Consider the following 16,278-nt stretch of genomic DNA (forward strand, 5'->3'; position numbering starts at 1 on the left):
TCAAAAACGTTTGAAAAGGTTGTTGCGCAGCAACTCACCGCCTTCCTGAAGACAAACAATGTATACGAAATGCTTCAGTCTGGTTTTAGACCCCATCATAGCACTGAGACTGCACTTGTGAAGGTGGTAAATTACCTTTTAATGGCGTCAGACCGAGGCTCTGCATCTGTCCTCGTGCTCCTAGACCTTAGTGCTGCTTTTGATACCATCGATCACCACATTCTATTGGAGAGATTGGAAACCCAAATTGGTCTACACGGACAAGTTCTGGCCTGGTTTAGATCTTATCTGTCGGAAAGATATCAGTTTGTCTCTGTGAATGGTTTGTCCTCTGACAAATCAACTATACATTTAGTGTTCCATAAGGCTCCGTTTTAGGACCACTATTGTTTTCACTATATATTTTACCTCTTGGGGATGTCATTCGAAAACATAACAGTAACTTTCACTGCTATGCGGATGACATACAGCTGTACATTTCAATGAAACGGTGGTGAAGCACGAAAATTGCCCTCGCTGGAAGTCTGTGTTTCAGACATAAGGTAGTGGATGGCTGCAATCTTTCTACTTTTAAACTCGGACAAAACAGAGATGCTTGTTCTAGGTCCCAAGAAACAAAGAGATCTTCTGTTGAATCTGACAATTAATCTTGATGGTTGTACAGTCGCCTCAAATAAAACTGTGAAGGACCTCGGCGTTACTCTGGACCCTGATCTCTCTTTTGACGAACATATCAAGACTGTTTCAAGGACAGCTTTTTTCCATCTACATAAAATTGCAAAAATCTGAAATTTTCTGTCCAAAAATTATGCAGAAAAATTAATCCATGCTTTTGTTTCTTCTAGGTTAAACTACTGCAATGCTCTACTTTCCCGCTACCCGGATAAAGCACTAAATAAACTTCAGTTAGTGCTAAGTATGGCTGCTAGAATCCTGACTAGAACCCAAAAATTTGATCATATTACTCCAGTGCTAGCCTCCCTACACTGGCTTTCTGTCAAGGCAAGGGCTGATTTCAAGGTTTTACTGCTAACCTACAAAGCATTACATGGGCTTGCTCCTACCTATCTTTCCGATTTGGTCCTGCCGTACATACCTACACGTACGCTACGGTCACAAGACGCAGGCCTCCTAATTGTCCTTAGAATTTCTAAGCAAGGAGGCAGGGCTTTCTCCTATAGAGCTCCATTTTTATGGAATGGTCTGCCTACCCATGTGAGAGACGCAGACTCGTCTTAATTGAAGACTCATCTCTTCAGTAGGTCCTATGATTGAGTGTAGTCTGGCCCAGGAGTGTGAAGGTGAACAGAAAGGCACTGGAGCAACGAACCGCCCTTACTGTCTCTGCCTGCCCGGTTCCCCTCTCTCCACTGGGATTCTCTGCCTCTAACCCTATTACAGGGGATGAGTCACTGGCTTACTGATGCTCTTCCATGCCGTCTCCAGGAAGGGTGCGTCACTTGAGTGGGTTGAGTCACTGACGTGGTCTTCCTGTCTGGGTTGGCTCCCCTCCTTGGGTTGTGCCGTGGTGGAGATCTTTGTGGGCTATACTCGGCCTTGTGTCAGGATGGTAAGTTGGTGGTTGAAGATATCCCTCTAGTGGTGTGGGGGCTGTGCTTTGGCAAAGAGGGTGGGGTTATATCCTGCATGTTTGGCCCTGTCCGGGGGTATCATCAGATGGGACCACAGTGTCTCCTGACCCCTCCTATCTCAGCCTCTAGTATTTATGCTGCAGTAGTTTATATGTCGGGGGGCTAGGGTCAGTCTGTTATATCTGGAGTATTTCTCCTGTCTTATCCGGTGTCCTGTGTGAATTTCCAAATGCACATACAAAAGTGCACTACTTTTGACCAGGGTCCATAATGTGCTAAATAGTGAATAGGGTGCTATATGGTATGCACCCAGAGAGACTTCACTACTCACACCCTCCTTTAACCAACAGCCACTTGCTCTACTGAGCTCTAGTTTATACTGATAGAACAGCCCCGGGATGCTCAGACCATTAAAAGGTCAAGGATAGAGAGGAAACAGATCAAAAAAGGTTCTGTCAAATATACGATGTATATTCAAACGGATTGACAGTTCCTCTGCAACCCACTCTATCCAACAACTATATTCTCTCTCTCTTTTACTATTCTCTGTTTTCTTCTACTCTCTCTGTCTTTGTCTTTTCTCTTCCTCTTCCATTGGCAGTGGCTGTGAGAACGTTCCTTTCCTCTCCTCCTCCTACTCCACCAGTGCAGATGTCTTCCCAGCTGGCTTGGCAGTATGTTCATAACGACCAGCTGTCTATTGACCTGCTGTGTCCTGATAGCCTTCACTACCCTCCTTTCCCTGCCTCCTTTCCTCACCTCATTTCCTTCACCAGAACCCTTCTTTCTTAATCTCCTTTACTTAATCAGAACCCTCCTTTCCTTACCTCCTTTGCTTCATCAGAACACTCTTTTCCTAGTCGCCTTTCCTTCAGCATAGTCCAAAATACCTCATCTCCTTTCCCCCCCAAGTCCTGGGTTAAAGTTGGTGAACAGGACAGAATGGGAACACTGGGGAACAAATCACATTGTGACCTAACTGCAGAGGAGTGAGTGGGCAAAGTGACTCTCATTCCAGACTTTGCCGAAGTCTCTCTCTCTCTCTCTCTGTCTCTCTCTCTCTCTCTCTCTCTCTCAACAGTGGAGAATCCCCCTTTTCTGCATTTTTTGCAAACCCCCAGAACAGACAGTCAGTGACGCGGTAAAAGGTTAGGGTTCAAAGGTTATGAGTGAAAGGTTAGGGGTGGGCAACAGGGACTATGTTCAGAGGTCTGTAGTCAATGGACACCATCAACAGAAGTATCCAATGAATACAGCTCTCATTTAACTTAAAAAGCCTCATCCAACCCAACATATGATTTTACATCTAGCAGTTCAGCGTGTCTACATGTTGTAGATATTTCTATTATGGAACACGGGAGAATATATACAAGTCTCTGAGCATGGGAATTATATTTTCCTGTTTCAAAGCCAGGTCTGTTCTCAGAATAATCTCGTCTTCATCCGACCAGTCCTATTCAATTCACATACCCTGACAAAAATATGCAGAGATAGTCAACTGCATAAGGACTAAGACTGGATTGACCAGAGACAGCTAACTCCCTAAAGACAAAGACTGGATTGACCAGAGATAGTCAACTCCCTAATGACAAAGACTGGATTGACCAGAGATAGTCAACTGCCTAAGGACTAAGACTGGATTGACCAGAGACAGCTAACTCCCTAAAGACAAAGACTGGATTGACCAGAGATAGTCAACTCCCTAATGACAAAGACTGGATTGACCAGAGATAGTCAACTCCTTAATGACAAAGACTGGATTGACCAGAGACAGTCAACTCCCTAATGACAAAGACTGGATTGACCAGAGACATTCAACTCCCTAATGACAAAGGCTGGATTGACCAGAGAGAGTCAACTCCCAAAGGACAAAGACTGGCTTGAGCAGAGATAGTCAACTCCCTAAGGACAGACTGGATTGACCAGAGATAGTCAACTCCCTAAGGACAGGCTGGATTGACCAGAGATAGTCAACTCCCTAATGACAAAGACTGGATTGACCAGAGACAGTCAACTCCCTAAGGACAGACTGGATTGAGCAGAGATAGTCAACTCCCTAAGGACAGGCTGGATTGACCAGAGATAGTCAACTCCCTAATGACAAAGACTGGATTGACCAGAGACAGTCAACTCCCTAATGACAAAGACTGGATTGAGCAGAGATAGTCAACTCCATAAGGACAGACTGGATTGAGCAGAGATAGTCAACTCCCTAAGGACAGACTGGATTGAGCAGAGATAGTCAACTCCCTAAGGACAGACTGGATTGACCAGAGACAGTCAACTCCCTAAGGACAGACTGGATTGAGCAGAGATAGTCAACTCCCTAATGACAAAGGCTGGATTGACCAGAGATAGTTAACTCCCTAAGGACAGACTGGCTTGAGCAGAGATAGTCAACTCCCTAAGGACAGACTGGATTGAGCAGAGATGGTCAACTCTCCAAGGACAAAGATGAGAGAGAAAGGTTACGTTAACATGTTTTTCATATATTTTGATAAAGAATTTCAGTCACTGGCTTTAAGAGTGGGAACCCTAATGGGAACAAAAACACAGGCTTACACTGATATAAGGGGGACAGGGAGACAATGATACACACACACACACACACACACACACACACACACACACACAGCGAAATATGCCATATGCATGTACCTACAGACACAGATACAAAGACACTTGCTCCAATATCAAATGCCAGAGAATCCATGGTTTTAACCATCAAATAGTCAGTGGTGAAGGACCTTCCAGAAGGACCTTCCATGCCATCAAAAGGAACATCACATTTGACATCCCAAATAGGATCTGGTAAAAAAAAAAAATAATCAGTTATATAACCCATCGCCCTTTATGGTTCTGTGGTCTGGGGTCTGTTTACCAATCAATCATTCACAATGGACAATCATCCCCCGTATACAACGTAAAACACCAAGTAAAACACCAGAATTAGGACAATACCCTCTTATCATCCAAATCCTGAAAAGAGCTGTTCAATTCTCCAACCACCTGAAAGGAAGTGACTCCCAAACCTTCCATAACCAAGCCATGAGATGAACCTGGAGAAGAGTCTCCTCAGCAAGCTGGTCCTGGAGCTCTGTTCACAAACACAAACAGACCCCACAGAGCCCCAGGACAGCAACACAGTTAGACCCAACCAAATCACAAGAATGCAAAAAGATAATTACTTGACACGTTGGAAAGAATTAACCAAAAATCTGTGCGAACTAGAATGCTATTTGGCCTTAAACAGAGAATACACAGTGGCAGAATACCTGACCACTGTTACTGACCCAAACTTAAGGAAAGCTTTGACTATGTACAGACTCAGTGAGTATAGCCTTGCTATTGAGAAAGGCCACCGTAGGCAGACATGGATCTCAAGAGAAAACAGGCTATGTGCACACTGCCCACAAAACGAGGTGGAAACTGAACCGTGCTTCCGAACCTCCTGCCAAATGTATGACCATGTTAGATTACACAGACCCATAAAGAATTTCAAAACAAACCCCATTCTGATAAACTCCCATATCTATCAAGTGCCACAGTGTGACATCACAGCAGCAATGTTTGTGACATGTTGCCACAAGAAAAGGGCAACCAGTGAAGAACATTTCAATTCAAGGGGCTTTTTCCAAATGTATGTTCATTTATTTTTATGTTTCTACTTGAACTATTTGCACATTGTTACAACACTGTATATTGCCAGTAATATGACATTTGAAATGTCTCTATTCCTTAGAAACTTTTGTAAGTGTAATGTTTACTGATCATTTCTGATTGTTTACTTTACATTTGTTTATTGTCTATTTCACTTGTTTTGACAATGTAAACACACGTTTCCCATGCCAATAAAACCCCTTGAATGGAATTCACTTGAATCAAGGCTGCCTCTCCGTCAGAACGCAGAACACAGACAGACGACTGTTTGAACAAGGCACATTCTCCAGGCCCAGTGGGAGGTGAGTGAATTCCCAGAGTCCTTTATACTGCTGGTAGAATGGCACAGATGCCTCAGGGGGAACAGAACGGCCCTTTGTGTTATAGATTATACTGAGAAGGATGAGAAGATTCTCGATGAGTTTAGAACTATGAGTATAAGTGACCTGGGCCAGGGGATTCTTCTCCTGACCCCATGACCTGACCAGGGAAAACATTGGGCCCTGAGTACAGGAGTAGGATGCCTAAAGATACGGGTCCATAGACCAGAACAAACACACACCAATGCATACACATTCACACATACAAATGTACACAAACACACGGCTGTTTCGGCTCCTTGGTGGTAATTGGAATTTGTTTGCACCTCCACAACATATTTTATGATTGTCATAATGTCATATGAATCATCACAATGGTCTGGCAGTGCTCTGGTTGTGACAGAACTAAAGTGTTTTCCCTAGTGTTTAATGACATCCTAAAGGTACAGCTCTGCTTCTCCTCCTACTGGCCAGAAGTGGTACTGCTGGCGAGAGGGTCATACTGCCAATCACCATTAGCTGACGGACTTGATTGATCTTTCTTCAACTCAATGTTTGTTCTTCTCAATTAGTAATTATCATTGTGTGCACGTCCATAGAGACAAATGCAAAGGAGCACACATGAACACGCACATATACAGTACAAATACAGGTTTGTGTAGGTTCACCATTTAGCCTGAATCCTTTAAAAAGTGTGTAACTGAAGGTCTCAATCAAGTGCACCAAGATGAAGTTATGATATACTTTTAAGTAGAGCAAAAGCATCATAAAAATTCCTGGGCAGATTCAGATATCTTGCCTTATCTGCTGTTGCTTCTCAGGGATTTGAAATCAGCCATGATCAACATCTGAATATTCAGTTAAAGACTCACTACCGCACTCCAACCAAGGTGCATCTCTACATCTCTCTCTCTCTCTCTCTCTCTCTCTCTCTCTCCCTCTCTCTCCTCTCCCTCTCCCTCTCCCTCTCCCTCTCCCTCTCTTCCCTCTCTCTCTCTCTCCCTCTCCCTCTCCCTCTCTCTCTCCCTCTCCCTCTCTCTCTCTCTCTCTCTCTCTCTCTCTCTCTCTCTCTCTCTCTCTCTCTCTCTCAGATACAAGTCTAGCCTTTCAGTGACACATCACAGATAAAACTATTTAATGTCATGTTGAGGAGGGGGACTGAGAGAGATAGACTGCAGTGATGGAGGACTGCATGAAAGCAAGTAGAGATAACACTGACATAACACAGAACTTCCCTCTTCAGATTCTCCTCCGCTCCTCACCTTACCTCTCTCCTCTCCTCTCCCCTCATCTACTCCCTCCTCACTTCTCATCTCCCTCCTCTCTTCCTTTCTCATCTCCCTCCTCTCCTCCCTCCAAACCTCCGTCCTCTCCTCTCCTCTCTCCTCCCTCCTCATCTCCCTCCTCTCTTCCTTTCTCACCTCCCTTCTCTCCTCCCTCCAAACCTCTGTCCTCTCCTCCTCTCTTTGATGTTTGAGGAATGAGAGTTGTGAGACCCCAGCTGCACTAACAGAGGTCAGGGGTCTTTAATGTCGTGACTGTGGAACACTCCTCTCACAACATGTGCTCATGCTATGAAACCGGACCACCATCTACCTACTCAAGGTCTTATGAGATGGCGGGATCTAAGATACAAGGTTACACAGAAATTGTTTAAAATCTCCCTTTTTGTTTTGACTTTTGCTTTACCCTGACCTGGCGTGTAACCAGGCACGGCTGACTATAAGAGAACCAGTGAGAGTTGATCAAGAACTCAGACCATCAGGAGAAGCCGGTAGCAGGGAGTCTGGGTTGTTGCTTCAGTTTCAGAGTGTGAGTGTATCGCGTCCGTTTGAGAGATTGACCATTTTCATCACCTCGGAAGCAACAGTGTTTCTTCAGTTCAGCAGCTGGTCGTGGAGTGTGTGTGTGTGTGTGTGTCATTGCGTCAGTGTGTCTACCATGTGTGTGTGATGGATCTGTTGTCGCCTGTGTGTGGACGTGTGATGGCGACGGTGTGCTTGGACACCGTCATAGCCGACCTGTTGGTGTCCGAGTCACGGAACGCCACAGCCACCAGGTCAGAGGGCATCTCCCTGGCAACGGGGTCCCTCCTCCTGCTCCTCTGTCTGCTGCTGGCTGCCTGGCGTCACACAGACAACAACTCTGTCCCAGGTCAGTCACAATACAGTAACAACAACTCCTTACCAGGTCAGTTACAATAGTCTGCTAGTTATCATTCTTATATAATAAAAACAAGTTGAATTACAACAGTGATTTTTCCAGCTACAGTTCATTATCTTATTTTGGGCTAAAGTGATTCTATAATTGAGCATGTTGCATCCAGAGCAGGACTGTTGGTCCAAGTCTATGCAGGGATCTTATCTCAATCCATATGATATCTTCATCTATGCTCAGAGACGGAAGAGGATGTGAGACATCCCACTCCCTCATTTTTTTCTGGTTCATATGCAGTCAATGAGCAGACTCAGCTGCTAATGCAGTGCCTACGGGAGAGCCCGGAACTGTGAAAAAAGCATTGAATGGTAAACAGCCTGAGTGGGACATCTTAATTTATCCACCAACTTTGCTGTTCTGTGTGTTAAAGCTGGTACATTACAGGATGAGATGTTTTGTGTTTCGCTGCCTGTGTGATTCTTTGTGAATACAGGAACATTGCCTGAAAGGTGCATTGTGGACAGCGCTCTACAATGCACCGCAGATTGAGTCCTGTCCCTCGTCTGACCACAGTGTATTGGCTGCTGTCTATGCTATGTACTACTGCATTACTATGTTGTGTCTGTTGTATTGGCTGGTTTAATCAGCTGTCTCCTTAATAAACTAATGACATATCATATTTGTGATGTTATGTGAACTTATGTATTGTATTGATATGTAACGCTATGTAGTGTTATGCTATGCTATTCTATGTAATGTTATGTATGCTATGCCATGTTATGCTACGCTATGTTATGCTATGCTATGCCATGCTATGCTATGCAACACCCTGCTATGTTAAGTTATTTTATGTGACCACTCTCCCTCTCTCTTGTTATCCTCTCTCACTCTCTTGTTATCCTCTCTCTCTCTCTCTCTCTCTGTCTCTCTCTCTCTATTGTTCTCTCTCTCTCTCTCTCTCTGTCTCTCTCTCTCTCTTGTTCTCCTCTCTCTCTCTCTCTGTCTCTCTGTCTCGCTCTCTCTCTGTCTCTCTCTCTCTGTCTCTCTCTCTCTCTCTCTCTGTCTCTTTCTCTCTCTGTCTCTCTCTCTCTCTCTCTCTCTCTCTTGGCTATGACAGGTCCTTTTTTCTGTCTGGGTGTGGGTCCTCTCCTCTCATACCTCAGGTTTATATGGACAGGTAACTACTACAACATGAAATACAATACATTATAATCTGCTACAATAACAAATAGTGTATCGGAATAATTTATTAAATACATGTTCTATGTACAGGTATTGGCACTGCCAGTAACTATTACAACAGTAAATATGGAGACATCGTCAGGGTCTGGATCAACGGAGAGGAGACACTCATACTCAGCAGGTCAGTAGCAGGCAGTCAATCACACATTCAGGCAGTCAATACCAGGCAGTCAATCAGGCAGTCAGTAGCAGGCAGTCAATCAGCCAGTCAGTCAGGCAGTCAGTCAGGCAGTCAGTCAGTCACACAGTCAATCAGGCAGTCAGTAGCAGGCAGTCAGTCAGTCAGGATGTCAGTCAGTCAGGATGTCAGTAGCAGTCAGGCAGTCAGTCAGTCAATAATCAATTGAAATATCTTAATTAAGATGTTTGAATTTCATTTCACAAAAGCACTTGTAGATTACTTGTAGCTTACTTGTAGCCTAGATGACATATGTTGTAATACACATTTAGACTTATTGACACAGACTTGTAGACTTCGGAGAGTGAATACCAGTGTACCCACCCTCTCTGTACAGTTCCTCTGCAGTGCATCATGTTCTGAGACAGGGGCGTTACACCTCTCGGTTCGGCAGTAAACAGGGTCTGAGCTGTATTGGCATGGATGAGAGAGGCATCATCTTCAACAGCAACATGGCTCTATGGAAGAAGACCCGCACCTACTTCGCTAAAGGTGACCAATTAGACAATGACTTAATCAATTGAGAAAGATAAGCATGGCATTACAATACCACTACTTAATTGATCATAATAACTGATTCTAGATATTAAATGGTAAACCATTAGGAGAAGGTTGCTGTATTGAATTACTATTCTCATATACACAAACTAATAGAGAAGTTAGAAAAGTTGCCTGTTGCCAGTCTGGCAATATCTTCACAGGATATCGTCCAATATGTTGTAATAAACTGCTGTATCTCCACTGTGTTCCAGCTCTGACAGGACCTGGGCTGCAGAAGACAGTAGACGTGTGTGTCTCGTCCACACAGACTCACCTGGACGCTCTCCAGGGGCCGGACGGACTGATGGGTGGACAGGTGGACGTCCTGAGTCTACTAAGGTGTACAGTAGTGGACATCTCTAACAGACTGTTCCTAGGGGTGCCTCTCAACGGTGAGCCACAGCCTTTTATACTTACAGCCATAAAGCCACTAGACCCTGAACAGTATATCTGAACATCAATTATGTAAGCACTCAACATTACTTTCCTTTTCAAGTGGGAAGTTATTCCACTTTATAACATTTAATTTGACATTATTAGAGAAGGAGCTGCTGCAGAAGATTCAGAAGTACTTTGACACGTGGCAGACAGTGCTGATCAAACCAGATGTCTACTTCAAGTTGGACTGGATCCAGCAGAAACACAGGAGAGCAGCGTAAGTCACACAGTTATAAACAGTTAGCATCATTACCAAGGCATCCAGAACATCTAATATTAACCGTTTAAGGATTATATATAGAACAGGGTAACACTTGGATAGTCCATCTGTAGATGCTCTACGCTTAGAAAAAAAGGTGTGATCTAGAACCGAAAAGGGTCCTGGAGGCTGTCCCCATACGAGAACCCTTTGAAGAACCCTTTTTGGTTCCAGGTAGAGACTATCAGTAACGTGTCAACTAACTATCTACTAACCCTAACCCTAGTCCTAACCTTAACCCTTATCCTAACCCTAAACTTAACCCTAGTCCTAACCTCAACCCTTATCCTAGCCCTAAACTTAACCCTAGTCCTAACCTCAACCCTTATCCTAACCCTAAACTTAACCCTAGTCCTAACCTTAACCCTTATCCTAACCCTAAACTTAACCCTAGTCCTAACCTCAACCCTTATCCTAGCCCTAAACTTAACCCTAGTCCTAACCTTAACCCTTATCCTAACCCTAAACTTAACCCTAGTCCTAACCTCAACCCTTATCCTAGCCCTAAACTTAACCCTAGTCCTAACCTTAACCCTTATCCTAACCCTAAACTTAACCCTAGTCCTAACCTTAACCCTTATCCTAGCCCTAAACTTAACCCTAGTCCTAACCTTAACCCTTATCCTAACCCTAAACTTAACCCTAGTCCTAACCTCAACCCTTATCCTAGCCCTAAACTTAACCCTAGTCATAACCTTAACCCTTATCCTAACCCTAAACTTAACCCTAGTCCTAACCTTAACCCTTATCCTAGCCCTAAACTTAACCCTAGTCCTAACCTTAACCCTTATCCTAACCCTAAACTTAACCCTAGTCCTAACCTTAACCCTTATCCTAACCCTAAACTTAACCCTAGTCCTAACCTTAACTCTTATCCTAGCCCTAAACTTAACCCTAGTCCTAACCTTAACCCTTATCCTAACCCTAAACTTAACCCTAGTCCTAACCTTAACCCTTATCCTAACCCTAAACTTAACCATAGTCCTACCCTTAACCCTTATCCTAACCCTAAACTTAACCCTAGTCCTAACCTTAACCCTTATCCTAACCCTAAACTTAACCCTAGTCCTAACCTTAACCCTTATCCTAGCCCTAAACTTAACCCTAGTCCTAACCTTAACCCTTATCCTAGCCCTAAACTTAACCCTAGTCCTAACCTTAACCCTTATCCTAACCCTAAACTTAACCCTAGTCCTAACCTTAACCCTTATCCTAGCCCTAAACTTAACCCTAGTCCTAACCTTAACCCTTATCCTAACCCTAAACTTAACCCTAGTCCTAACCTCAACCCTTATCCTAACCCTAAACTTAACCCTAGTCCTAACCTTAACCCTTATCCTAACCCTAAACTTAACCCTAGTCCTAACCTCAACCCTTATCCTAGCCCTAAACTTAACCCTAGTCCTAACATTAACCCTTATCCTACCCCTAAACTTAACCCTAGTCCTAACATTAACCCTTATCCTAACTCTAAACTTAACCCTAGTCCTAACCTTAACCCTTATCCTAACCCTAAACTTAACCCTAACCCTAATCTAAGCCTTTTTCTAAACCTAACCTTAACCGTAAACTAGCAGTTTCTTATCAACAGATTTGTTTGTTGATAGTATGACCATCTGTAGAGCATCTATCTGGACTATACAAATAAAGACCTAGAATAGAATAACTTTACTTTTCTTTTAGAAGGTACTTCAGTTGTGGCATTCAGACAGTTGTCACATCTTCTCCCTCTGCTCCTCTCCGGCGCTCCACGTCTTCTCCCTCTGCTCCTCTCCGGCGCTCCACGTCTTCTCCCTCTGCTCCTCTCCGGCGCTCCACGTCTTCTCCCTCTGCTCCTCTCCGGCGCTCCACGTCTTCTCTCTCTGCTCTTCTCCGGCGCTCCACGTCTTCTCCCTCTGCTCCTCTCCGGCGCTCCACGTCTTCTCCCTCTGCTCCTCTCCGGCACTCCATGTCTTCTCCCTCTGCTCCTCTCCGGCGCTCCACGTCTTCTCCCTCTGCTCCTCTCCGGCGCTCCACGTCTTCTCTCTCTGCTCCTTTCTGGTGCTCCACGTCTTCTCCCTCTGCCCCTCTCCGGCACTCCACGTCTACTCCCTCTGCTCCTCTCCGGCGCTCCACGTCTTCTCCCTCTGCTCCTCTCCGGCGCTCCACGTCTTCTCCCTCTGCTCCTCTCCGGCGCTCCACGTCTTCTCTCTCTGCTCCTCTCCGGTGCTCCACGTCTTCTCTCTCTGCTCCTCTCCGGCGCTCCACGTCTTCTCCCTCTGCTCCTCTCCGGCGCTCCACGTCTTCTCCCTCTGCTCCTCTCCGGCGCTCCATGTCTTCTCCCTCTGCTCCTTTCCGGCGCTCCACGTCTACTCCCTCTGCTCCTCTCCGGCGCTCCACTTCTACTCCCTCTGCTCCTCTCCGGCGCTCCAAGTCTTCTCTCTCTGCTCCTCTCCGGCGCTCCACGTCTTCTCTCTCTGCTCTTCTCCGGCGCTCCACGTCTTCTCCCTCTGCTCCTCTCCGGCGCTCCACGTCTACTCCCTCTGCTCCTCTCCGGCGCTCCACATCTTCTCTCTCTGCTCCTCTCAGGCGCTCCATGTCTTCTCCCTCTGCTCCTCTCCGGCGCTCCCACTTCGTCTCATTATGAGACCTGGACTCCATCACTTCACTGATTCCTCCCTTATATCTGTCACTCCCTTAGGTTCATTCCCCAGGCAGTATTGATTATGTGTTTCATGTCAAGACCCTACTCCTGTTTTGTATTTTTTCATTTTCATTGTTTCATTGCTCTCCATCTGCACCTGCTTCTCCACTTCCATCATTTTCATTACAACAATGAGCACTTAACAGCACATTTCACACATGACAAATACACAATATACATATACAATTCTACTAAATAATGTTTTATTTAAATATATACAGCAATACATTAAAGTTTAAAGTATTAGTTTTAATGTATAGCTCTGTTTTTGTGTTGCAGTCAGGAGCTGCAGGATGCTATAGAGAGTCTGGTCGACCAGAAGAGAAGAGGTCTACAGGAAGCTGACAAACTGGACCACATCAACTTCACTGCAGACCTCATCTTTGCACAGGTCAGTCCCTGACCTTGCCGTTACCCTATCCCCAACACTAACCCAAGCACAGGTCGTCTGCACAACTTAAGACTGCCTTAGCCCACTGAGACAAAGATCTAGGCATTAGGCAAGGCCCAAACCCAGGCTTAACTCAATTTCATTTCAATTAGTCAATATACATGTATGGAACTTTAGAATTTCAATGTACTTCCTGAATGGACTGAATTGAAATGAAATTGATCCTAACACTGGCCCTGACCCCAGCCCATGTCCTCTGCACAATATTATAATCTATTCTGCCGGTTGTTTCCACTTTCTTATGTTAAAACATGTATAACAATAACATAGCCTGAGTAACCAAAGTGAGTCAACTAATCTGAAGTGTGATTGTGTGTTTCAGAGCCATGGGGAGCTGTCAGCTGAGAATGTGAGGCAGTGTGTATTGGAGATGGTGATAGCAGCTCCAGACACTCTGTCTATCAGTCTGTTCTTCATGCTGCTGCTTCTCAAACAGAACCCTGACGTAGAACTACAGCTCCTAGAAGAGATAGACACTGCTATAGGTGAGTCCCCACTTCACAATCTGTTAACATAGAGCTACAGCTTTTAGAAGAGATAAACACTTCAATTCTGTCTTTGTGTCTTTGAGCGAGGTACTTAATCCTAATTGCTCCTGTAAGTCGTTCTGGATAAGAGTGTCTGTTAAATGACTCAAATGTATAATAGGTCAGACCTTCACAATCTGTTAACATAGAGCTACAGCTTCTAGAAGAGATAGACACTGTTATAGGTGAGGAACCTCCTGCTGCAGCTTTTCTCTTTTTACTAGTTATAGGTCAGGACCCATCAAACCCAGACAACTACAGTACTTTCCAATAGAACTTAGGGGTTCATGTAGCTATATTGAATAAGTGGCTGTTTGAATGTCCATCTCCCTCCTCTCTCAATGTAGGTGATAGGGAGCTCCACAACTCTGACCTGCAGAACCTAAGGGTCCTAGAGAGCTTCATCAATGAGTCCTTAAGGTTCCATCCTGTGGTGGACTTTACCATGCGCCGGGCACTGTCTGATGATGTCATCAGTGGCTACCGGGTGCCAAAGGGGACAAACATCATTCTGAACATGGGACGCATGCACAGATCAGAGTTCTTCTTCAAGCCCAATGAGTTCAGTCTGGACAACTTTGAGAAAAATGTAAGAGAATAATCAAGACTATCACAGGGAGAAATTCATCTGCACCCTGAGGTGTAAAGATATTTACTAATTTATTTATTTATTTCTCTCTGTCGCTCTCCCTCTCTCTCTCTCGTGCACTCTCAGATACCTAATCGTTTCTTCCAGCCTTTCGGATCCGGTCCTCGATCCTGCGTTGGCAAGCACATTGCCATGGTGATGATGAAATCCATCCTGGTTACGCTTTTGTCACGGTACTCTGTGTGTCCTCACGAGGGCCTGACCCTAGATCGCCTCCCACAGACCAACAACCTATCACAGCAGCCCGTGGAGGAGGAGGGGGAGCCTCACACCATGAAGTTCCTCCCAAGACACCAAGCCAGGAAGCAGTCTTAGAGCAGGGCTCAGACACTGGTACATCCCAAATGACAACCTATTCCCTATGTAGTGCAATACCTTTCACTAGGGCTCACAGGGCTCTGGTCAAAAGTAGTGCACTCTGTAGGAAATGGGGTGGTATTTGGGACAAAGATTGTATTTTAGGGCTAATCTTAAAATAATACTTACTTCCCATATATGTAATGTGTCAGTATTTGATTCATATTTGTATGTTTGTTATTTTGTGACGTTTTCTATGATAATAAGTTATGTTCAGGAGGACATGTCTTTGTAGCCAATGGTATCTGTAATAAGAAACGCTTGTTGTTGATTCACACACACCATTATAATTATAGAATCTGAACTGTACATTCACACTTTTAAAACTAAATGACGCTGAAGTGAAAATAAATTGTATATATTGTTTTATTCAATCTGTTCAGTTTATTCATTAGATGTCCTTGGACCTATGGATGTTATAACTGACTGTCCATGAGATCAACATGATATTTAAAACATACATACAGTTTAAACAATGAAGCTATAATTTGTGTTATGATGTTAGACAGTTGAACTAAGCTCATGAGACATTTACAGCCTTGTATTATTGTTCATCATTACCAACCTTTAGGCACGCTCATTTAACCCCTTATCTCCTGTATAGGAGTATGCCCTCCATCTTACTGTCTCAGTGAGAAGGGAACAACAGGTTCCTGTTTTACATATTTGTCCTGAACATTTAATATGAGCGATTTGGTGAGTTAGATGTCCATGTATTATATAAAACATACTGTAGGTAGCCCTAACCAACAAAAATAGAAATGCCACATGCAACAATGTCAAGGATTTTACTGAGTTACAGTTCATATGAGGAAATCAGTCAATTGATATGAAATCATTAGGCCCTAATCTATGGATTTCACATCACTGGGCAGGGGCACAGACATGGGTGGGCCTGGGAGGGCATAGGCCCACCCACTGAGGAGCCAGGCCCAGCCAATCTGAATTAGTTTACACCCAGAAAAGGGCTTTATTACAGACAGAAATACTCCTCAGTTTCATCATCTATCTGTGTGGCTGGTCTAAGATGATCCTGCAGGTGAAGAAGGTCCTGCATTGGCGTGGTTACACGTGGTCTGTGGCTGTGAGGCCGGTTGGATATACTGTCAAATACTCTCAAACGTTGTTGGGGGCGGCTTATAATAGAGAAATGAACATTAAACAGCTCTGGTGGACATTCCTGCAGTCAGCATGACCCTGTGTGCAACAGTCCCCTGGTAATGGC

The 16,278-nt window shown here is 44.5% G+C and overlaps 1 protein-coding gene across 1 annotated transcript; it reads left to right on the top strand.

Annotated features, from left to right (window-relative positions):
- Positions 1–7,356: 7,356 nt before the first annotated feature.
- LOC139403849 (aromatase-like) lies at positions 7,357–15,011 on the top strand. Its single transcript, XM_071147003.1, has 10 exons — positions 7,357–7,726; positions 8,847–8,906; positions 9,002–9,092; positions 9,487–9,641; positions 9,902–10,081; positions 10,230–10,344; positions 13,349–13,460; positions 13,843–14,005; positions 14,395–14,636; positions 14,763–15,011. The coding sequence occupies exons 1-10, from the start codon at positions 7,525–7,527 to the stop codon at positions 15,009–15,011; spliced, it is 1,569 nt and encodes a 522-aa protein (XP_071003104.1). The 5' UTR covers positions 7,357–7,524.
- The last annotated feature ends 1,267 nt before the right edge of the window (positions 15,012–16,278 follow it).

The sequence above is a fragment of the Oncorhynchus clarkii genome, unplaced genomic scaffold, assembly GCF_045791955.1.
Source record: "Oncorhynchus clarkii lewisi isolate Uvic-CL-2024 unplaced genomic scaffold, UVic_Ocla_1.0 unplaced_contig_3730_pilon_pilon, whole genome shotgun sequence".
Lineage (NCBI taxonomy): Eukaryota > Metazoa > Chordata > Actinopteri > Salmoniformes > Salmonidae > Oncorhynchus > Oncorhynchus clarkii.